Source organism: Vanacampus margaritifer, chromosome 20 (assembly GCF_051991255.1).
Source record: "Vanacampus margaritifer isolate UIUO_Vmar chromosome 20, RoL_Vmar_1.0, whole genome shotgun sequence".
Lineage (NCBI taxonomy): Eukaryota > Metazoa > Chordata > Actinopteri > Syngnathiformes > Syngnathidae > Vanacampus > Vanacampus margaritifer.
Genome location: NC_135451.1, coordinates 15,127,821 through 15,150,429, shown reverse-complemented (window position 1 = coordinate 15,150,429; position 22,609 = coordinate 15,127,821). Strand labels below are relative to the sequence as shown.

General features: G+C 46.7%; 1 protein-coding gene across 1 annotated transcript in view; it reads right to left on the bottom strand.

Moving 5' to 3' along the window:
- Positions 1-192: 192 nt before the first annotated feature.
- The window catches only part of lama1 (laminin, alpha 1), a 28,192-nt gene continuing 5,775 nt past the window's right edge, over positions 193-22,609 (bottom strand). The window contains exons 9-63 of the mRNA XM_077554839.1: positions 22,336-22,514; positions 22,175-22,268; positions 20,907-21,064; positions 19,770-19,910; positions 19,527-19,679; positions 19,211-19,312; positions 18,928-19,142; positions 18,744-18,855; positions 18,551-18,661; positions 17,626-17,753; positions 17,474-17,560; positions 17,178-17,389; positions 15,975-16,081; positions 15,722-15,902; positions 15,520-15,656; positions 14,313-14,546; positions 14,098-14,241; positions 12,849-13,028; positions 12,589-12,774; positions 12,386-12,513; positions 12,200-12,326; positions 11,987-12,127; positions 11,794-11,912; positions 11,643-11,732; positions 10,498-10,691; positions 10,277-10,419; positions 8,561-8,771; positions 8,341-8,497; positions 7,982-8,183; positions 7,761-7,877; positions 7,545-7,705; positions 7,335-7,473; positions 7,152-7,254; positions 6,958-7,074; positions 6,699-6,878; positions 6,481-6,635; positions 6,263-6,406; positions 6,048-6,181; positions 5,826-5,973; positions 5,635-5,759; positions 5,367-5,517; positions 5,152-5,296; positions 4,934-5,075; positions 4,741-4,855; positions 4,516-4,668; positions 4,295-4,446; positions 4,021-4,215; positions 3,761-3,935; positions 3,036-3,142; positions 2,783-2,972; positions 2,567-2,716; positions 1,005-1,158; positions 787-920; positions 486-699; positions 193-409 (exon numbers count right to left, since the gene is read on the bottom strand). Coding sequence (XP_077410965.1) covers positions 255-409; positions 486-699; positions 787-920; positions 1,005-1,158; positions 2,567-2,716; positions 2,783-2,972; positions 3,036-3,142; positions 3,761-3,935; positions 4,021-4,215; positions 4,295-4,446; positions 4,516-4,668; positions 4,741-4,855; positions 4,934-5,075; positions 5,152-5,296; positions 5,367-5,517; positions 5,635-5,759; positions 5,826-5,973; positions 6,048-6,181; positions 6,263-6,406; positions 6,481-6,635; positions 6,699-6,878; positions 6,958-7,074; positions 7,152-7,254; positions 7,335-7,473; positions 7,545-7,705; positions 7,761-7,877; positions 7,982-8,183; positions 8,341-8,497; positions 8,561-8,771; positions 10,277-10,419; positions 10,498-10,691; positions 11,643-11,732; positions 11,794-11,912; positions 11,987-12,127; positions 12,200-12,326; positions 12,386-12,513; positions 12,589-12,774; positions 12,849-13,028; positions 14,098-14,241; positions 14,313-14,546; positions 15,520-15,656; positions 15,722-15,902; positions 15,975-16,081; positions 17,178-17,389; positions 17,474-17,560; positions 17,626-17,753; positions 18,551-18,661; positions 18,744-18,855; positions 18,928-19,142; positions 19,211-19,312; positions 19,527-19,679; positions 19,770-19,910; positions 20,907-21,064; positions 22,175-22,268; positions 22,336-22,514 — 8,228 coding nt within the window. The 3' untranslated portion in view covers positions 193-254. The remainder of the gene's footprint in view (positions 410-485; positions 700-786; positions 921-1,004; positions 1,159-2,566; positions 2,717-2,782; positions 2,973-3,035; positions 3,143-3,760; positions 3,936-4,020; positions 4,216-4,294; positions 4,447-4,515; positions 4,669-4,740; positions 4,856-4,933; positions 5,076-5,151; positions 5,297-5,366; positions 5,518-5,634; positions 5,760-5,825; positions 5,974-6,047; positions 6,182-6,262; positions 6,407-6,480; positions 6,636-6,698; positions 6,879-6,957; positions 7,075-7,151; positions 7,255-7,334; positions 7,474-7,544; positions 7,706-7,760; positions 7,878-7,981; positions 8,184-8,340; positions 8,498-8,560; positions 8,772-10,276; positions 10,420-10,497; positions 10,692-11,642; positions 11,733-11,793; positions 11,913-11,986; positions 12,128-12,199; positions 12,327-12,385; positions 12,514-12,588; positions 12,775-12,848; positions 13,029-14,097; positions 14,242-14,312; positions 14,547-15,519; positions 15,657-15,721; positions 15,903-15,974; positions 16,082-17,177; positions 17,390-17,473; positions 17,561-17,625; positions 17,754-18,550; positions 18,662-18,743; positions 18,856-18,927; positions 19,143-19,210; positions 19,313-19,526; positions 19,680-19,769; positions 19,911-20,906; positions 21,065-22,174; positions 22,269-22,335; positions 22,515-22,609) is intronic.

Below are 22,609 nucleotides of genomic sequence, written 5' to 3'. Positions count from 1 at the left end.
TCAACGAGTCAATGTACTCACCATAGGCTAGTTGAACTACATTTCCCAGCATTCTTGGGACAAGGAAGGAAGTAGTTCTCGTTCTGGTGTGACAAAAAAACACACCTGTTAGCAATTAGATGCAGCTGAGAATGAGTACGCAAACATGAAGATGAAAGTAAACAGGAAGGAATTAAATCAGTAAAGATAACGTAAACATGTTCAGCTCTTTTATTTGTCAGAAGAAAGATGCGGCGTGAACATTTGAAGCGTCGCTAGGCAGCGGGACACGAGTCGGGGGCGACGCCCAACGAGTAGTAGGCCTGGCTCAAGTCGAGACGGCTGCTGAGGTGCGACTTGACGAGATGAACATTCTTCAGGCAACCTCTGAAGGCCGACTTGATTGACAGGCAATTCTGTTTGATTCCGTCTGCGGAAAAGAACAAAAGATTCATCGAGGGGTTTCCTCAACGACGCCCCACAACGTGTCTGCGTGTCAACCTCACCTGGGTAGCCACCCACGAACACGGGATTATTGGTCTCGGCAGAGGTGGATTGTGGGTAGGGGTTGGTGATGGAGTTGCTCCTCCCGTCCACACTCAGACTCAGGGTGTGTTTAGTCTTCCGGGCCAGCAGGCGGTGCCAGCGTCCGTCACACAACACGGGACCGCCAGAAGCAACCCACACTCTGCCCGCCCCGTTATTCACGTTAAACACCACCTGAGCATGGTACGAAACACAAATATTGTAAGCGGACGTGATATCAATATTGTTAAATATTTCATTTTCGCGCTCAGGTGCCCTCACCTGTCCTTTGATCATCTCCAGTCCAATGGCGTCCACCTTGGCACTGCTGATACCAAGCAAGACGCCTTCCGACTGGCCGGTCCGAAACTCCAAAGACACGGATACGTCCGAACCCACCTTGTACCCGTCCCGCACTGAGCACACAAACGTGCACGTGAATAAATTTCACACTGGCTTCTCAATCCGAACGGGCACCTTTTTTTGTCAGCGTTACTCACTCAGTGCTGCGTAGCCGCTGCCATTAAAGTAACTTCCTGTCTCCTCCTTACTGAAACAGGAAGTGACGTCATGTTGCGAGGTGGGTCGAGAGAGGTCGAGCATGACGCCGTTCACGCTCACAGAGTGAAGGCAACCGCGAAGACTCGTTGTCACCTGGCACGTGGATGTTGGATCACGATTAACTTTATCGATCACATGATTTATTTATTTATTTTTTATTGGAAAGGTTTCATTTATTAATTACAAAACATCACGCCATGTTAGTTTGCACTTAAAAAGTTTTTTTCCCCTTTTACTCAGAAAAAAATAAAATAAAATAAAAAAAATAAATATTATTACTCGCCCAGGATGGCGGCCATCTTGGCCAATTGATTAGGTGCGCCCAGGATTCTCGCCACTCTGCTCGCCCAGGGCGGCGGCCATCTTGGCCAATTGATTAGGTACGCCAAGGACTCTCCCCCTCACCCACCCGGGTCGGCGGCCATCTTGGCCAATTGATTAGGTGCGCCCAGGATTCTCGCCACTCTGCTCGCCCAGGGCGGCGGCCATCTTGGCCAATTGATTAGGTGCGCCCAGGAGTCTCGCCACTCTGCTCGCCCAGGGCGGCGGCCATCTTGGCCAATTGATTATCTACGCCAAGGACTCTCCCCCTCGCCCACCCGGGTCGGCGGCCATCTTGGCCAATTGATTAGGTGCGCCCAGGATTCTCGCCACTCTGCTCGCCCAGGGCGGCGGCCATCTTGGCCAATTGATTAGGTACGCCAAGGACTCTCCCCCTCGCCCACCCGGGTCGGCGGCCATCTTGGCCAATTGATTAGGTGCGCCCAGGATTCTTGCCACTCTGCTCGCCCAGGGCGGCGGCCATCTTGGCCAATTGATTAGGTACGCCAAGGACTCTCTCCCCCTCGCCCACCTGGGTCGGCGGCCATCTTGGCCAATTGATTAGGTGCGCCCAGGATTCTCGCCACTCTGCTCGCCCAGGGCGGCGGCCATCTTGGCCAATTGATTAGGTACGCCAAGGACTCTCTCCCCCTCGCCCACCTGGGTCGGCGGCCATCTTGGCCAATTGATTAGGTACGCCAAGGACTCTCTCCCCCTCGCCCACCTGGGTCGGCGGCCATCTTGGCTTATTGATTAGGTGCGCCCAGGATTCTTGCCACTCTGCTCGCCCAGGGCGGCGGCCATCTTGGCCAATTGATTAGGTACGCCAAGGACTCTCTCCCCCTCGCCCACCCGGGTCGGCGGCCATCTTGGCCAATTGATTAGGTACGCCAAGGACTCTCTCCCCCTCGCCCACCTGGGTCGGCGGCCATCTTGGCCATTTGACTACTATTAAAATTACTACAACTACAAGCACTACTTATATTTGTACAAGTACTACTTACTACTACAAGTACTTGCTACTACTATACTACTACTACTATTGCTACAAGTACTACATACATGCGCCTTTCCACCTTGCAAGAGTCAGCAGTCCCATTCAAAATTTCCGCGGGAATTTTTCTAGTTAAATATATAAATCCCACAATAATTTGTATTTGTCGCGTGACGTGCATCTTACGTTTATTCTCCGAGTGTTATGCGCACGCGGGAGCCCGCCCAGGTACAGTCTGCTGTTGACGTCCAGCTGGTTCCCTCTGACCGCCACCGAGTCCGGAGCGGAGGCGTCCACCGAGACCCAAACTGAGCGCCGGCTGACGTCCGCAGTTACCTGGAAAGCGCACGGTGCGGGTTTACGCGCACGTTTTCGGATACGCGTGAACCGCGTTTCGCCCACCGTGTGCCATTTCCCGTCGTTCACGGCGACCGAGGAGGCCGCGGTGGCGGCGCCCTTCCCGAGGTCCGCCGACATCAGCGCTCGGCCGGCCGCCAGCCGCAGGATGGCGAAGTCCATCTGGTTGGCGTCGGACAGGAGCAGCAACAAGCCGTCCTGAGCTCGGGTTCGAAGCGACAACCGCAGGGACACGCTGGCGAGGACGACGCGTAAATGGAGGCCGCCAAACGGAATCCCTGGACTGATGCTGACTCACCTTTTGCGGACAGCGACGGGGTCGATGGTAAAGGTCATGTGACTGTGCCGTGATGAGCCAAAGTGAGCCGCTGTGGGCAGGAAGCTCAACTCTGCTTCTGGCGTACACTAGAACACACGTCACGGGTCAACTACAATACACACATCGCATCATAATATTGATCCATATTTCGGATTTTTCTAGAGAAATTGCGTGTGAAGGCCGAAAGGCTCACGTGGAATGATATTTTGAATGACATGAAATGAGCTGAATATGTTGACGTTTGAATGGTTTTAATTGGTCAATATTTGTGGAGACTGGAGGTGAATATTTGTCATTTAGGGCTTTAGACAATTTGATTAATTTTATGAATGGGGGTAATAAATGAGATGCCGTGAATCATTTGCAAATGTTCAAATTTTTATACAAAAAGGGAAGTCGCGTTCATAAGGTGAACTGAATAAGCACAAATATTTAAATTGTAACTATTTGAATCTGTTATTTTGAATGTGTCAATGGGAATGAATGGTAAATAAGTAATGGGGGAAATTTGGCCTCAATTGTAATGAATGGGAAATTTTTGGGTGACTATAGGAAAACCTTACATTTTTTGGAAATAAAAAAAATGAAAGCACATGAAGTGTGAATTTTTTAGAATATGTTGAAATTCAAATGATGTAAATCTGATGAATTATGGGGAAGGAGAAGCCCGTCAAATAAAATGGGAGGAGCCATTGCACAATTACCGTTAAGTCAGCAGGAGTCAGTTGGATGGGCGAGGCGGCAGACAGTTGGGAAGGATCCAGAGTGGGTTCTGCATCCTGGTCTTCTGGAAGCACCGCCCCTCGGATTTGCTCCTCCAGGAGGCAGCTGTCAAGCGCCGCGCCCTCGTACCTGACAGCCGCCGACAGGTCGACGAGCCTATCCAGAGAGCGCAAGTCCGTCAAGGCAACTCCGACCGTCCATCCGCCCGTTTTTCAAGCTTGCGGGGAGATTGACAACTGACCGGTCGCCAAGCACCAGGTGCTGCACGCATCCTCTGAACAACTTGGATATCTTCTGCAATCTGATTGGCAAACCAGACTCATCTCCTGAAGGCAGTCCTCCGACAAAAAACGAGGCCGTGGAGAGACGGGAAAATCCGCCCGGTAACAGCGAGGCGGATTTCACGTTTCCCTCATCGACTTGGATGGAAAGAGACCTGAGAGACGGACGGACGGACGGATCAGCGAGCGCGCCGTCACACTGATGAGCTTTTCTGTTGCCGTGGTAACACTTACTTCCTGTTGATGTTAACGATAACCGAGTGTTTATTTCCGTCGGCGAAGGATCCGCCTTCGGCTGCTGTGACCGCCACCCGCCGACCGTCCGCACCTTTCTCCCCAAGCTCCGCCTCCAGAGAACCATGGAGCAGGTGGACGGACAGGAAGTGCTGTGGACGCACAGGCAAGTTTTCAAGGCATCGCACGTCGGGCAGCTCGCTTCGTTGGCGGAGTCGTACCCGCCGCTGGCTGTGGTTTTCAGTGAGGGCGGCTAACAGGATTCCTGATTGGTTGTTAGATTTGAAGGAGAAGAGAAACTCCGCCTCCTGACCAAGTGCGTGAGGAGCAATCTGAACGAAGCCGCCGCTAAACATCGACACACTCCGCACGGCCTAAACAACAACATCCGAGTCAGGGCACGTCAGCAAATGAGCTAAGGTCAAAGGTCACCAGTTTGTGCGCACCTCAACAACGCAGCCTTTCCTGACTCCATATGCGTCTCTTAGCAGGTCAAAGTTCAACCTTGCGATCTCCACGTTCTTGATGCAGCCAACGTAGGATCTGGAGACCACTTGTCGCCTAGCAAGCGTGTTAATAATTGCGAACCTGTGATGTCACATCCTCTTTTACATGCGCCGCCAAAAACTGGGCCCAAACCTGATTGGTCGGGAAGCAGGAAGTCCTCCGATGTAGATGGGGTCAAGGTCAGAACGGTTCAAATCGGAGGCACTTCCGGGTGACTCCGCCTCCAGCACTTCTTTCTCTGATGATTGGTCAGCCGCCATGATTGACAGGTAACCTGAACACACACACACACACACACGCGATTCATCCATCAGATGTGTGTAATAAATCCGCTCGTGGGCGGGACTTACCTTTGCGTCGGTTCCTTTGCAGCGTGACCTTGTACCACACGCCGGTATTGTACTTCCTGCTGGAAGTTAGGACCAGAGGACCGGACCCGAGGTCAAAGGTCAGACGGACGCAGCCCTCCACTAGCTCAATGGACAGAAAGTCCCTCTGCAGGGGAAAACAAACTTTCAGCCAAATTCACATTGAAGGTCTTCGTGTGTGTGTGTGTGTGTCATACAGTGTTGTTGGAAGCCAGATACAACAACAATCCGCCCGGCGACAGCGTTTTAAACAATAAGACGATGGAAGTGGATGTGGCTCGCAGAGACTTTTGGACCAATGAGAATCCGGAACCGTCAAAGTGGAAAGCCGTCTCTTCTGCTTGTGGACTGAAAAAAAAAAAACGCTTCATGTAAGCTTCATGTAACACGTGGGAGCTCATTCAAGTGTGTGTGTGTGCGTGTGTGTGTGTGTGTGTGTGTGTGTGTGTGTGTGTGTGTGTACACCTGCTGAAGCAGCCTCCGCACTGTCCTTGTCTGCTGACGTAGTTCCACAAGCCGATGTTCTTCTCGTTGAGCGACGCCTCCCCCAGACAGCCCTGAAACTTGGACCACTGCAACGCCGGCGGCCCCTGACGTCACACGTAAGCGGCGTTAACGTTGGCCGCGCGCAACCCGCGCCGACGGCGCGCGTTTACCTGGGTGTCGTCCGCCAGCCCTCCGATGTGGACCACGGTGCCGTTGTCGATGTGTAGAACCCGGGCCGGTCCGGGGGATGCCGCCATCGCCGTTTGCGACGGCGCCGCTTCCAGCTGATGGACGGTCAGGAAGCCTCGAGAGCCCAGCCTACAAACATGGCCGCCGTGGTCAGCCACACCTTGCGTGGGTGCGATCCCCGACGCGCAGGTGTGTGCCGGTACCGTGTGGCGTTGATGACGGTCCATCTGTTGTTGGCGATGTTGAGTCCCGGATATTCCAGCCTGGTGCTGCCAGATCCGACATCCCAGAGCAGAGAAACTTTCCCGTTGTGCATCTCCACTGCGAGGAATTCCACCTGGATAGACGAGCGATCAGCGCGACTGCAACCGTGTGCGTGCGTGCGTGCGTGCGTGCGTGCGTGCGTTCGTGCGTATACCGTCGTCTTGCTGCCCACATAGAAGAGCAGATTGTTTGGACTCTTGGTCTTCAAGGTCAAAGTCAAGGTGTTAAAGTTGCTCGACTGAATCTGTGGTCTGTACGAACGGACGCAGCCTCCATCCGCCTGCACCGCCACCTTAATCTGATGACATCACAGCAGCGCCGTCACATGACTTCATCGGGCGGCCCAACGGCGCTGAAAGCCAAATGACATACGGATGCCGCTTGTCTTCTGGCCTGCTCGATGAGCTCTCGGATGTCGGACATGTTTCGGCTCAGACTTTCTCCCAGCATGTTCAGCGGCTTTATTTTCTCACTCAGACGCTGCGTGCGATGCTCCGCCTCCTCCAGTCTCCGCTGCGCCTCATTGGCTACACGGCGACACAACATCCATTGCGGAAAAGTCGTAACATCCTCAAAGAGCGTCAACATACCCGTGGAATACGCGTGCGTCATCAGCTGGTTGGTCTCTGCCGCGCTCAGGTTGCTTTTTTCCACCACAGAAGAAGAATCCCGCAGCTGCTGTTGGAGGTTGTTCAAGTGCTGCAGCGCCTCCTGTAGGCTAGCGTGCGCAATTGCGGCCTGCGACCGGGCTTCCTGCGGCTGCAGGGACCCTAAAAAAATCAAGTCATAATGAGCCACAGCCGAGTCACGACCAAGTCATGACGAGTCACGACAAATCCGCCGTCTCACCATTGGAGAGGCTCTGCAGCTCCCTGATTGGCTGATGGAGTAGTCCGCTGGCATTGCGCACACGCTTGCTCAGCATCCGCTGCCTTGTGGTTACCGCGGTGATCTTCAGTCGCGCGTCTGGAGGGAAGGCGGCCATTTTCTACGACAGGCAGATATTTCCAAGGAAAGACATTCTGACGGAGGGACGGACGCACCTTCAGCTGTCTTGGCGATCGCGTGACTCTCGTTAAGCACGGCAGCGATCGCACTCAGCCTGGCTCCGCCCTCTGCTGACAGCAGCTGCTCTGATTGGCTGGTCTAAAACATGCATTGAGTGAAATAGTGACATCTTTGACTCCTTTGCAGGTGGTTTTCTTGTCCAAGCGTAATCTTTTCACCATATTGGCAGCAAGGCCGGCGGACTTGCGAGCATCCGAGGCGGCTCGCCGGGCCTCATCGACGCCGTCCGCGATATCGGCATCCAGCGACACCAGTTGGCTGCTGTTCTGGGAAGCGTTCCACACCGACGACAGAGCACTAAGAAGGGGGGGAAACATTTCTTTACAAAAACCTGGCTAAAAGTAGAGACGGGCGAGTCTCACAGTTACCCGTGCAGTGAGAGGGCGTGGCTGCGAAGCAGGTGGGCGTGGCTCTCCGCTTGGTAAACCCTTTCCAGCGAATCGGTGCTCTTCAATCCCATGACAAGCGCCTCGACTTTCTTCCTCAGCAGAGGGCGCCATTGATCCAGCTCGCCTCCCAGCACGTCCGTCTGCGCGATGGTTAGCGTTAGCATCCGCGCAATATCGTTGCCGCGCGGGTCTTACCGCGGAGATGTTTGTGAACGCCCCCGTCAGGTTGAGCACGTCGTTCAGCAGCAGCTGGCCCGCCTCCATCTCGTCCTCCACGCACGCATACGCAACGGTGACGTTCTGGTGGGCTGCCTGGCGCGCGCACACACAAACATTCACGTCCGCTACTACTACCACGCTCTACCTGCGTGTGTGTGTGTGTGTGTGTGTGTGTGTGTGTGTGTGTGTGTGTGTACCTTATGGTGGCTGAGTCGAGCGTTTGTGGCGTTCATCACAAGGTGCGTTTGTACGTTTTCTTTTTCGGCGTCTTCCAACCGTGTTTTCACTTCTTGCAGCTTTTGCATGCTAGCGTCGAGGCCAGCGGCGACTGGGCGGAGCCTATTGCCCGCCCCCGGAAGGAACTGGTGTTGGAGCAATTTCATGAGAGATTCTGATAGACTGAAAGAGAGAGAGTCAAAAATGATCTGTCATTGTTTTTGGGGGAAATTTTATGCATCACAAGTATCGGTATTGGTATCGGTGACTGGTATCGGTCTGAAAAAAGCGATATCGGACATCCCTCATGGTGATTGTCTCGATGCTGTAAAAGGCGCACCTGAGCTGATGACGCGCCGCGCTCGCGGCGGCGCTCAGATTGACGGCTCGCAAGCTTTCCAACATGGCCGCCGTCTGGTCCAGCAGGCGCGTCCGATTGGCTGTTTCCAGCGCCGCCTCGGCAGCCCCGTTCAGCTGCTCCGCCTCCTTCGCGAGTGCTGCGCCAATCACGGGTGAGGGAGTTCACAACTTTTGACGTCGCAATGCCGATCGTCGCTTACCTTCGATCCGGTCTTGAACCCGCTGGATCTTTTCCATCAGCCGGCTTGCGTGCGACAAGCTGTCGTTGGCGGCCACGCCCACTTGCTCACAGTCATGTGACACGTTTGTGGCCTTCGTTGTCAGAAGGCTGAGGTCAGAGGTCAGTTGCGTGAGGTCTTCTTCCGCTCCGGACGTCGGCAGCTCCGAAGACGTGCGTTCTGCAAACATGAGCTGAGAGGAACGCCGCTTCAGCAAACACGGAACGACGACTGCACACGCTTTGACACGTCGGTGACATCATCGAGAAGAAAGTTCACACCACAGTAACGTAAAATCAGAAATGAGGAGGGGTCTAGAAAGAAAATGAAATGTTTTGGAGTGTCTAGAAAAGGGAAATGGAAGGTTTTGAGGGGTTTACCACAACAAAATGAAAAGTCTAGAGGGGTCTACCACAACAAAACAAAATATTTTGAGAGGTCTACATCAAGCAAATAAAAGGTTTTGAGAGGTTTACCACAACAAACCGAAAAATTTTGAGGGGTCTAGAACAAGAAAATGCAAAGTTTTGACGGATTTACCAAAGAAAAATGAAAAGTTCTGAGGGGTCTAAAGGAAAATGCAAATTTTTGAGGGATCTACAAGAAGAAAATGAAAAATTTTGAGGGGTCTACCACAATAAAACGAAACATTTTGAGGGGTCTACAACAAGAAAATGTTAAGTTTTGAGGGGTGTAGAAAAAGAAAAAGAAAAGTTTTGAGGCGTTTACAACAAGAAAATAAAAAGTTTTGAGAGGTTTACCACAACAAAACGAAAACTTTTGAGGGGTCTAGAACAAGAAAATGAAAAGTTTTGAGGGGTCTACCAAAGAAAAATGAAAAGTTCTGAGGGGTCTAAAGGAAAATTAAAATTTTTGAGGGATCTACAAGAAGAAAATGAAAATTTTTGAGGGGTCTACCACAATAAAACGAAACATTTTGAGGGGTTTACAACAAGAAAATGTTAAGTTTTGACGGGTGTAGAAAAAGAAAATGAAAAGTTTTGAGGCGTTTACCCCAAAAAAATAAAAAAATTTGAGGGGTCTACACAGAAAAATGAAAATTTTTGATGGGTCTGAAAGAAAATGAAAATTTTTGAGGGGTCTACCACATAAAATTTTACGTTTTCAGGGGTCTAGAACAAGAAAATAAAAAGTTTTGAGGGGTCTACCACAACAAAACAAAATATTTTGAGGGGTCTACAACAAGAAAATGAAAAGTTTTGATGGGTCTAAAAGAAAATGAAAAGTTTTGAGGCATCTACAAGAAGAAAATGAACATTTTTGAGGGGTCTACCACAATAAAACGAAACATTTTGAGGGGTTTACAACAAGAAAATGTTAAGTTTTGAGGGGTGTAGAAAAAGAAAATGAAAAGTTTTGAGGCGTTTACCCCAAAAAAATAAAAAAATTTGAGGGGTCTACACAGAAAAATGAAAATTTTTGATGGGTCTGAAAGAAAATGAAAATTTTTGAGGGGTCTACCACATAAAATTTTACGTTTTCAGGGGTCTAGAACAAGAAAATAAAAAGTTTTGAGGGGTCTACCACAACAAAACAAAATATTTTGAGGGGTCTACAACAAGAAAATGAAAAGTTTTGATGGGTCTAAAAGAAAATGAAAAGTTTTGAGGGGTCTACAACAAGAAAATAAAGTTTTGAGGGGTCTCCCGTGTTTAAGCATTCACAGTCTTGGACTACCTGCATGCTTGCGGTCTGCTTATTTAGCGCCACCAGCTGCCGATAGGGCGCCATGGCAGCACCGCTGACGTTGGCGGCTCGCCAGTGCCAGCGCGTCCGTTCCAAGTCGTCCAGGAGACCCCCGGTGCAGTCGTCGTCGCACGCTAGACGCAAACCACAGCGTCAGACGACGACGACGACGACGACGCCATCTTCCAATTTCGCGCGTCGCGGACACTCACGCCAGCATCGGCTTCCCTCCAGGACGTGACGCTCGTCGCACTGATCGCACGTCGCACCTTTGACCCCGGCGTTGCACCGGCACCGGCCGGTCAGCTGGTCGCACAGCGGGTGCAGGGACCCCCACTCGCTGCAGCCGCACGGGGTGCACGCCCCCCCTGGCAATGAGGGGTTGCCGTAGTAACCCAGAGAGCACCTGCGAGTTGGCGGCAACATGTGAAGTAGCAAAAAAACATTTGAAGATTGTGATGAAGGAAATAATGTGTTAGTCTCGTGTACTGATGAGCCTTTCGTTTTCTGATTTTGGATTTCTTTTTTTTTTCCAGACATTCTTAGACTTGTCCACCTTTTTGTCAAATTTGACATTTTTGGCAATTTTATGGACATATGGTCATTTTCTGCCTCTCTTCTTCCCTTTTTGAACATTTCATGGCAATTTTTTTCTGCCTTTTTTGCTATCAATTTTCTGACATTGGCAATTTTGTGGACATTTTATGGTCATTTTCTGCCTTTTGTTTTTGGACATTCTATGGTTCATGGTACATTTTCTTTTCCGCATTTTTTAATTCAATTCTCATTTTTGGCAATTTCATGAACATTTTATGATCATTTAAAAAAAAAAAAATTAAATCTACCTTTCATCTCTTTCTGACAACTTTTTTAAAATATTCAAATATAATACATAAATCAATTAATTTAAAGAATGTTTTATGTAAAAAAAAAAATAAAATAAATAAATATATATATAAATATAAATAAATAAATAAATAAATATATAAATATAAATAAATAAATAAATATATATAAATAAATATATATATATATATATAAATAAATAAATAAATATATATATATATATATATATATATATAAATAAATAAATATAAATATATATAAATAAATAAATAAATATAAATATATATATATATAAATATATATATATATATATATATATATATATATATATATATATATATATATATATATATATATATATATATATATAAATAAATAATAATAAAAATATATATATATATATAAATAAATATATATATATATATATATATATATATATATAGGGAGAGGGACCAAAGCGCCACATGTGGCTGCAGGTTGAAGACCCCTGGTTTAGCACATTGGGACTTACCGCTCACAGTAGCGCCCTTCATATCCTGTCAGACAGGAAGTGCAGCGAAAGTCTCCGAGCGTTCCCTCGGACTCACATGTGGGGCTGAAACTACACACGACGCATACGCGATTAGAATGACTCCATTGAAGCCAAAAGGGTGCAGTATCACCTGTTGTCCTGTAGGGGGCAGGCGCATGGCGAGCAGTCACTAATGGAGCCGCTGACGTTGCCGTAGTACCCCGGCGAGCACAGCTCACAGCTCCGCCCACTGGTGTGATGTTGGCAATCCTGCGCGACAAAGAAAGCGACGCGCTAAGCGCTACTCACGATCCGTTCGAACACGATGATCGGCGGCCGCTCACCTGGCAGCGGCCGCTGCGTGCGTCGCAGTCGCTGCTGTGCTCGTTGCAGCGGCACGCCACGCACGGACGCACGAACGCCGACTTTCGGGCCTGAGGCGGCAATTCCGACAGCGGCTGGCGGAAGAAACCTGCCGCGCATTCCTGCAGGTGGACAGCCGTGAAAGTTGAGGTTCCCACGGCGGTTACCGTGGCGACACGATCGCCCGATTTTACCTGGCAGGACGATCCGGCGTAACCCGCCGGACAGAAACACGACTCGATCAGTCTCGCGACCGGCCCGGCTCCCGACTCGCCGGCTTCCTGTTCTTCTCGCGCCGTCTCCATGGTGATGTTAGAAATCCTTAAAGGGTTTTTTGGTCAGTCAACCGTCCGACACACGTTCGCGAACGTGCCGCTCACCTGCTCTGCTGCAGCCGCGTGCCGTACGAAGCCTTGACGATGACGTACTGCAAGTCGTTGAGCACGGACAGGAAGTCGCTGCGACTAACCGCCTTCTCGGATACCGAGTTAAAATAACGCCACTTGTGCTGTTACACACACACGTACGCATGTTGTAAACATGTGATCCAGTCGCTCTCGATTGGCGGGAACGCCGGTCGTACCTCTGTCAGCCTGATGTCATGCTGGGTCCTGATGCCGTTGTCAGGGGCAACCATGTCCGTATAGATGAGCAGCTTCCTCAGGGCTCCTCCCCTCATCAGCACTTGAGGCTCCTGATTGGCCAGCCCTTCAGCATCGTCCGCGTAGAAAGTCACAACGTAGGACAGGACGCCGCCGTACGACAGCAGCTAAAAGCGCACGCGCATGAAGAAGTTGGGACAGTCGAACCTTGAGCCCAAAGTGAAGGCGGCGCTGTGATTACCTGCTGGCCTTCAAACTGGGGGGGCAGCCGCCAGTAGAGCGGAGCGCTCAGCCCGCTTGAGTTGAGCTGGCGGGTGTCCAGCAGCATGTCGCCGCCCTGCTGGTAGACTCCGGATATAACACCCTCCAGGTTGGACTGGCTGACCAATGGCAGCAGGGCAGGAGAGCGAGCCAATGTGATCTATGACCAGATGCGACACGAACACTATAAACCGTTAGGTCAAAAATAAACCAAATTTGGTCAAAAATGGACCGAGCCAACTTTCTGTTTATTTATTTAACCCAATTTTTGGGGTTAAATGAATAACCTCAAAAGTTGGGTTAAATGAATAACACACAAAACAAAACAAAAAAATCGGGTTGCACTGCACAACTAATTATTTATTCAACCCAACTTTCAGGGTTGAATCAATTATTTAGGATGTTTTTAACCCAACTGGTTAAATACAGTAAATAACCCAAAATGTTCACTCAAAAAACAGTTGGATTAAAAAATAGCCCAATTTGGGTAAAAAAATGGACCGATCCAATTACTTGGGTCAATTTGACCCAACATTGTTTTTATAGTTGTTTTGTACAGAACAATCGAGATTTATTTGGGTAGTTTTATACAAAACAAACCAGACACTTGACTTGGGTTAAATTGACTCAAGTAGTGGATATCTTTGACCCCAACAGTTTTTAAATAACCCACAAAACAAGCCCAAAAAATTGGGTTGTACTGTACAACAAATGATTTGGGTTATTTATTTAAACCAACTTTCTGGGTTGAATAAATAACTTTTGGTGTTATTTATTTAACAACTAATTATTTATTCAACCCAACTTGCAGGGTTGAATCAATTATTTAGGATGTTTTTAACCGAAATGGATAAAAACAGTAAATAACCCAAAAAGTTGGGTCAAATGAAGAATTGACAAAACAATCCAAAAATGGGTTGTATTGCACAACACATTTTTGTGTTATTAAGTTAACCCAAGTTTCTGACTTGAATAAATAACTTTTGGTGTATTTATTTAGCCCAACTTTTAAATTATAGTAAATAACCCAAAAGGTTGAATGAAAGTCACAAAATAACCCAACTTTTTGGGTTGCAAAAACTTTTATTTTTAATTTAACTCATTTCACCCCAAAAATCTGGGTCAAACGAATAACCCAAAGAGTCGGGTTGATCCCTTGCCACCATAGCTGAATCCGAAATACGAACATCACAAGCGAGCCAACCCGACGCGAGTCGACGCGCACTCACGTGAGCTCTGACGAGTCCCGCGCGCTCCTCGCAGTCCTCGCTGAGTCCAGAACAGAAGCACGGCGAGCAGCCGTCCGGATTTTCCCACGACAGAGCGAAGAAACCCGAAATGCACTCCTGGCAGCGCCGCCCCGACACCGCCGCCTCAAAACACACACGCACATGCTCAGTATGCACAACACACACACACACACACACACACGCGCAGGCGTTACCTTGCACGCACACTCGCCGGCGCGCCGGCAGTCGCACACGCCGAGCGTCCGATTGCACGAGTCGTCTTCCGTTCCCGCCACGTCGCAGCCGCACGGCGAGCACGCCGGGTAACCGTAGTGACCGGGGGCGCACAGGTCACATGACCTGCCGGAGAAGCCCTCTCTGCACGGACACTGGCCATTGGTCAGCTCGCACTGAGGGGCGGAGCTTCCTTCTGCGCTGCAGTCGCAAGGCTGAAAGGACCGAGAGGATTAAAACGCGCGTGTCAAGGTTATTGGAATTTTATTTTATTTTTTATTATTATTTTAATTTTTTTTTTTTTTCAATATAGTTAGTTTTAATTAGTTTTCAGGGTGATTCTGTTAGTTTTTATTAACTGTAACTGTTAGCGAGAGCCACTACATCGTGATAACTTACATTGATGTTTCTGCATTTGGCAATTAATTATTATATTATATTATTAGTATGGGATTTTTTTTTAATGGGCTTTAGGTGAACTGATGAATACACACGCACGCACGCACACGCACGCACATGCACACCCATACAAAAAAAAAAAATATATATATATATATATATATATATATATATATATATATGTATATATATATATATGTATATATATTTAAAAAAAAAAAAAAAGAGAAAGAAAAAAAAACATTTTATTTATTTATTTTACATATTTTTTTATTTTTTTATTTTTTTAAAAAAGGAGAGCAATGATGATGTCAAATCGAATGAACAATACTGAGCTCTCCTAGAAAAAAAAAAAAAATATATTTTATTAACTTTAGTTTTTAGTTAGTATTACTTAGTTTAAGTATTAGTTTTTGTTTAAAAAAAAACGGCATTACTTGTACGCAATATTTAATATATTTATTAATAATATTTAAGCATTTGATTTCGTATGACTTCGGAGCAACGTCATCTGAAGACGCTTTTCTATTGGCTGCTGCCAGATGACATCACTTCTGTGTGACCCTTCAAATATCTTTATTCCGGTTAATATTGAAATAAATATATAATATATATAAAAAATGAATTACGACACTTTCGCTATAATTATAGTTTGTTTGAGTTCGTTTTGTAAACGTAACATTTAGTTTCCGTTTCTGTTTATTAAAAATAATTTCCATTTTTATTTGATTTTGTTAAGGAAATTATTTTACTTTTTCTTAACTACAACAACCCTGGCGGCGTGCGTACCTTGCAGCCTGTGACGGGATGGCGACCCCAATATCCCGCCTCGCACCTGCCGCACGAGTCCCCCTCTGTGTGGGCGGGGCAGACGCACTCCCCGGTTTGCGGGTGACAGTTCCCGCCTGTATGGTTGCAGGTGCATGCTGGGAAAAGAGAAGCAGTGAGTGGCTTCCGCTACTCGCCGGCGCGGTTGACAACGTCGGCTTACCTGTGCAGCCGTCGTCACGGAAACCAAAGTAACCGCGGCCGCAGCGGTCGCACCTGTCGCCGTCCACGCCGGCCACGCATCGGCAGCGGCCGCCGTCGTCGCAGGATCCTCCCAGAGAACCTTTCGGGTCGCAGTCGCAGGCCACGCAGCCCGAGCCGCCCGCCGGCGCGAAGAAGCCCGGCTGGAACCCAAACGGGAATCTTGCCGTGACCGTCGGAACGGCCGACTCGAAAAGAGGCGAACGGCGTCAAACCTGGCAGCGGTCGCACGCCCGTCCCGTCACGTTGTCTCGGCACGCGCATTGGCCAGTTGCGGCGTCGCAAACGCTCGACAGAGATCCGTTGACGTCACAATCGCAGTCTGTAAAAAAAAAAAAAAGGAACATTTGACGAGCGTGAGGCGGAAATACGAAAAAGTTTCAACTCTTTTTGCAAAATCTTTTTCAAATCATATCACGGAGACGAATTGTCTTCCCCGTTGCCAACTTTTTCTATTTATGTTACATGTGCTGAATAATTGCAACTTATTATTAGGAATGCTCGATATCACTTTTTTTAGACCGATACCGGTGTAAATACACCAAGTATCGATACCACTTCTACTTAAATAAAATAACAAACAAATGCATTTTCTTCAAATTGCCTGAAATTAATGGCAATTTTCTACTCTTCAAATTTTTTGTTCCTGATCGTAAAACAATATTGGTATTGGTATCGGTATCGTCGTGAGTACCGATACCTTGGAATAATGCCTGGTGTTGGTCTATACCGATAATCTTAAGTAAAATAATATACCCCCTTTTTTTTTTTTAAATAGCTTGCTAGCTTAAATAGCTTAAATAGCTATCAAATAAATCAATTTTAGCTATAATTTTTTTTTAAACTCTTTACTTTACTTTTTTTTTTTTAATACAAAAATGGATTCAGAATTGATATAAAATTCAGAATTGATATAAAATGTCCCAAAAATGGACTTTTTTTTTTTTAATACAAAAATGGATAACTCACAGGTAACCAACAAGCAAAGTTGCAGGTAACAAACTTTATTTATTTATTTAACTTTAATTACCAATTTAAAAAAAGAAAAGATAATAATAAGAATAAAATACAAGGGGGGGGGGGAAAAGGCCCGAGATGTTACCAAGAAATAATAAAAAAATCGTCTAAAGGAAAATAATATACCCCATTTTTTTAATAGCTTTTAATATAAAAGAAATCATTTTTGGGACATTTTATATCAATTCTGAATCGTAGTAAACGAGAATCTTGATCAATTTTTTGGGCCCCTTTATTTTACCGTTCACGCCGCAAGGGACGCAAATGTCGGGCACACGCTTTCGATGTCAGAGAGGCCTTCAGGCAAACACGCGCGTGAGCAAAGGAGGTCAAAGGTCATCCGTAATCTGGATTTGGAGAGCTCAACATTCCTCGGCAATAAAAACACGACGGCGCGGCACCTTGGCAATTCTTCTGTTGCACGGCGTCGCCGTAGAAACCGCTGGCGCAGATCTCGCAGCGCCTCCCGGCCGTGTTGTGGCGGCAGCGGAGGCACTCGCCGCTGACGTTGTCGCAATGCCCCGCCTCTTCGGCGTCCACGTTGCCGTTGCATTGGCAGCGCGCGCAAGTCCCGCCCACGACCTGCGGGTTGCCGTAGAATCCGTCGGAACACCTGGCGACGTAAAACGAAAGGCGTCACGGCACGGCGGCCCCGCGTCGGCCGCAGGCGCGCCAACGGACGTCGGCCCTTCCTTACTCGTGACACTTGCTTCCGGCGTAGCCTTCCTGGCATTGGTCACATGACACGTGCCCAAAAGAGTCCAGCACGCACGTCGGGCTGAAACTGGCACGCGAGAAAGCGGCTTAGTGTTTTGCGGTTCTTGAAGAGGGACAAGCGATGAGACGCACCTGTTGGACGGCTCCGTCAGAGGACACGCACAACGTCGACAATCGTCCGCCGTCCCCTCGGTGGCGTCGCCGTAGAAACCGGGGAGACAGCGATCGCAGCGAGGACCGGTGGTGTGATGGACGCAACCCTGAGGGACGGACGGCGTTTGTTATTTTGATGCTAGAGTTTGGGAATTTTCATTTCAGTTTGTTTACGTTTTGGTTTGAGGTTTTTATTTTTATATAGTTAGTTTTAATTCGTTTTTTTTTAAATGCTTAGTTTATTTTATATATATATATAAAAACTGTATTTTCACCGTTTTCAATATTTAAAAAGCATTTTTCTTTATTTTAGTTGTCAATGAAAATGTTTTTTTCAATTATTGGTTTAGTTATGTTAATTTTCATTAACTAATATAACCTTGGTTAGTACTGATTGCGTGTTTTTGGGGTAGATTTTATTGAATCAATTTCAACATTTTAAACATTAATATGCAAAATATTTGTTTTATATTATTGTATTTTTTTTATATTATTGTAATTATTGTTCCTCTAAATTCAGCAAGACAATTGTCAATTACAGATGTGCTTTTCATACTTAATAACAAAAAAAGACAGGAAGTAGAAAAAACGAATACGATTTCACAATAAAACGGGATTAAATTAATCTTTGCTTTTCTTAATATTAGTTAATTTGATAGAGTGGAATACTTTTAATTCCAGTAGGAAAGACGCAAATCTTGGAGAAGAATCAGAAAAATAATTTTTATTTAATTAAAAAAAAAAAGAATAAATAAATTCAGGAAAAAAATTATTTAATAAATAAATAAATTTAAAATAAAAAAAACGAACGGAAATGCATATCCAATATTTTAAAAATGTACCACTTGAGTTACTATAATAGTAAAGAACATCTTTCAGCTTGAGAGTGTCGGAAGTGACTCACCAGGCACACGCCGTTGACATCACAGCGGGAGGCGTGGTCATGGCATTCGCATTGCATGCAATTCCCGCCAAACAAAACGCCGCCGACCCTGTAAAAACCTGCAAGGCACGACTGGACGTACAGAAAAGACACTCACAGTCGACCCTCTCGAGAGCACGCAGGACCACCTGACTACAGGAAGTGAGCGGCTCACCTCACAGGAAGTGCCGCTGTAACCCCACGGACACTCGCACGTCTCCATGGCGACCGCCGGGACGCCGCTCGCAGACTGCGAGTCGGCCGCGTCCAGAGACACGACGGCGAGGCTGAGAGGAAGAGCAAGGGGCGGGTCAGGTGACCGCGGCTGACCCGGATCGTCCCGCCGAGCGAACCCTCACCGCATCGCTCCGTCGGCAGAGTTGTTCAGGTGAACTTCGACCCTCAGCGACGCCACCTCAGCGAAAACGGACAGCAGGTCGTCGCGGCTAACTTGAACGCCCGTTTGCTCGTCGACAAACTGATCCGGGAGCATCCGGACGGCGACGGGATGCTCGGCCAACGGCGAGAGGAAGAGGACGTGCGGCGGCGAGAGGCGGAGCGCTCGCCCGTTGCCCTGCGGGAGGGAGACGATTGCGTCATCCCGTTCGCCCCGCGTGCCGACGTCGCCGGAATTTAATCTACCTGAACGACGACGTCAGTTTGGGCCGGGACGAAACGTTGCTTGCCGTCCAGCGAGCCGAGATAAACCACGGAATAGTTCAGGAGACCCCCGTAGGACGACAGCTGAAAAGAGACACGAGGACGGACGCTGCACTCGTTGTTGGGTTAAATATAACCCAACTATGGGTCAAAAATGGACCATCCTCGACTTAAGTTGATTGGACACAACTTTGAGTCAAGAAATGGGCCTTTCAGTGTAAAACAACCCATAAAGTGGATCGGTCCATTTTTGATCCCTTATTGGGTTACTTTTTTTAGAGTGTTGACAACGGCCTACCTTGTTGCCAAGGAAACCGTCGGGCGCCTCCCACCACAGTTCTCGTTCTTCTCCAGAGGAGACATTCCCCGAGGCGGGAAGCTCGTTGCCCAGGATGGTGGAGTATTCGTGGAGGGCGGAGGAGGGGCGGAGCCAAGCATCTGCGGAAACCACCTGCAACCGCGTTTTCACCTTTTCACGCCAACGAGGCCGAGAAGCAAATGCCGTGATGCGAGTGTGTGTGTGCGCGTGTGCGTGCGTCACCTGCGCAGACGACCACGTGGAACTTTCGCAGACGTCCGACACGCCGAAGCAGAAGCAGTCGGTGCAGCCCAGCGGGTTGGCGGCTTGCAGGTTGTAGAATCCAGATTTGCACAGGTCGCAGTTGCCCCCCATCACGTTGGCCTGATGCGACACAAGTCAAAACTAAAAGTACACTCTAAAAACAGTTCGGTGTAAAACAACCGGGCCAAATGCTTGAGTTAATCATTTAACCCAAAAAGTTGAGTCAAATGATTAACAGACAAAACAACACCCCCAAAAATGTGTTTTAGGTTATTAATTTGACCCAACTATTTGATTTACATGCATAACCCAAAAAAGTTGGGTTAGTTTATAAAAAAAAAAAAAAAAACGTTACTCATTCGACAAACTTTTTGGTTTACAAAGTAAATAAATAACCCAACACATTGGGTCGATCCCCCCAAAATGGGTTGCTTTCTGGATTATTTATTTGACCCACCATTTTTGCTTTAAATACATAAACCAAAACGTTGGATCGGTCCCTTTTTGACCCAATTTGGGTTATATTGTGACCAAAATTTTTATCTCTCATGCACAACCCAAAACGATGGGTAAGTCCCCCCCAAAAATGATGTTGTTTTGTTAACTCATTCACTGCCATTGATGGCTATAAACGTCAAAAATTCATTTTAACTATTTATATTAGTTTAACATTTTTTCCACTTTTGTTAACAAGAGTATGAAAACGTAGACATTTTTTTTTAAATATATATTTTTTTAAAGAAAAGATTATTAAAAATTAGGGGCATCAGGCGATTAAAATTTGTAATTGTAATTATTCGCATGACTTCAATAGTTAACTCACGATTAATCACAGATTTTATATCTGTAAATGTATAATAATTTTCTTCTAGGTTTTCATACTCTTGTTAACAAAAGTGAAAAAAAAAAGTTTAACTAATAGAAATAGTTCAAATGATTTTTTGACGTCTATAGCCGTCAACGGCAGTGAATGAGTTAAAAAAAAAAAAAAAGGAGGGTTGTTTGGTGGGTGATTCAACTTTTTGGTTTAAATAAATCAAGCAAAACGTTGGGTTACTTTTGAACCAACTGCTTCTAGAGTGTTGCATCGTGTACACGGCACACGATGGCACTTACTTTGCAAATGCAGTCGTCACACGGGTCCCGGTTGATGCTGCCGGCGAGGTGACACTCGCAACGAGCGCAAAGAGGAAAATCTCGGAATCCAAAAGCGCAGCGGTCGCACCTGCGGCCTGCAAAACCAGTTTTACACGCGCACTGACCTGCGCTAGCACCTACACACAAACACACACACACACACACACACACACACCATATTCTGCTTCAATATCTGATGCCAGGTTGGCATCACAACTGGATAAATGAGAAATGAAGCAAGAGAATGCAATTTCTGGAAAAATTGCGAGTGAAGGCTTTTATTTTGAAAAAAATAGACTGAACAGTTTTAAGATGGAACGGTTCATTGAAATTTGAGGAGAAAAACAAAAACATCGTTAATTTGATGTTTTTTTGTTGTTGTTGGGTATTTTAATAGAGAAAATGGATTGCATGTTGAAAATCATTCCCAAAGCGGATTAAATGTGCGGAATGATTTAAATATCAAATAGTAATGATTTGAATCTGATAAGTTGAATGTTTCATCGGGAAATAATAGTAAATTGTCAAGTCAAATCGGTAAAATTACCGAACAAACAACACTGAGCTCTCCAGGAAAAAAAAAAAAAAAAAAAAAGGGAAATAATAGTAAATTGATGTTGAATTTTTGGAAAAAAAATTAATTTTTGGAATGAATAAAATAGTAGCCCAGAAGAGCATGAATTTTTGGATTGGGTTGAAATTGGAATGGAAAGAATGTTGAAAAAAAAAAAGAAGGGATCAATGTTTGGACATTGATCCCTTTTTTTTTATTTTTTTTTTTATCTAAATTTGTGAAATTTTAAGGCGAATATTAACGGGAAAAGTGGGAAATGTTTGGTGTGTGCGAATTTTGGGAAAACTGAAAATCCTTCCCAAGGTGAATTGAATGAACTGAAAGTTTTGAATTTCAAAGAGGAACAATGTAAATGTGTAATGTTGAACGTGCCATTGGGAATCAATAGTGAATTTTTGGTTTACAATTTTTTTTTTTTTAAACGTTTAGAAATGTGAAAAATACAAGCACACTTGGTGTGAATTTTTGGAACGTGTTGAAGTTGGAATGGTGAGAATCGATTGAAAAATGTGGAAGGAGTAGCAGGTCAAAAAAAGTGCGAGGGATAAAATAGCAGGATGATAAAGAATAACGTGCATGAAAATAGTTATAGTAGTAGAAGTAAAATACTCATCTAAGACGACATCATTGGAAGAAGCTGCAGATAAGGAATGAATTGAGGCCGAAAAATCACCTGGCGAAGTGTCGTCGCTGGCGCAGACGGACGACTCGGCGCCGCTGAGATCGCAATCGCACTCCACACACGGCCGCTCGGAATACGGCGAGACCTAAACATGCGCGTGCAAACTTCAGTTATCGCGCTTCCCTGCAGGTTTTCGACGTTGCGCGCTTCACCTGCTCGGGTCGAAAGTAACGGTCGGCGCAGGTCTCGCAGTTGACTCCAGCGGTGTTCTGCTGACAATCCAGACAGACTCCGCCCCCGTGGCGGACGCCGCGGACGTTCACGCTCAATCTCAGATCGGCCACCGTTTGATTGTAGAAGCAGTCGCTTGCTTTGTTGTGACAGTTGCACTCTGAGAGGCGCACAAAGAACGCCTCGGTCAGGGTTCGAGTGATACTCGATACCACTTTTTTTTCACACCGATATCGGTGCAAGTACTCAACTCTT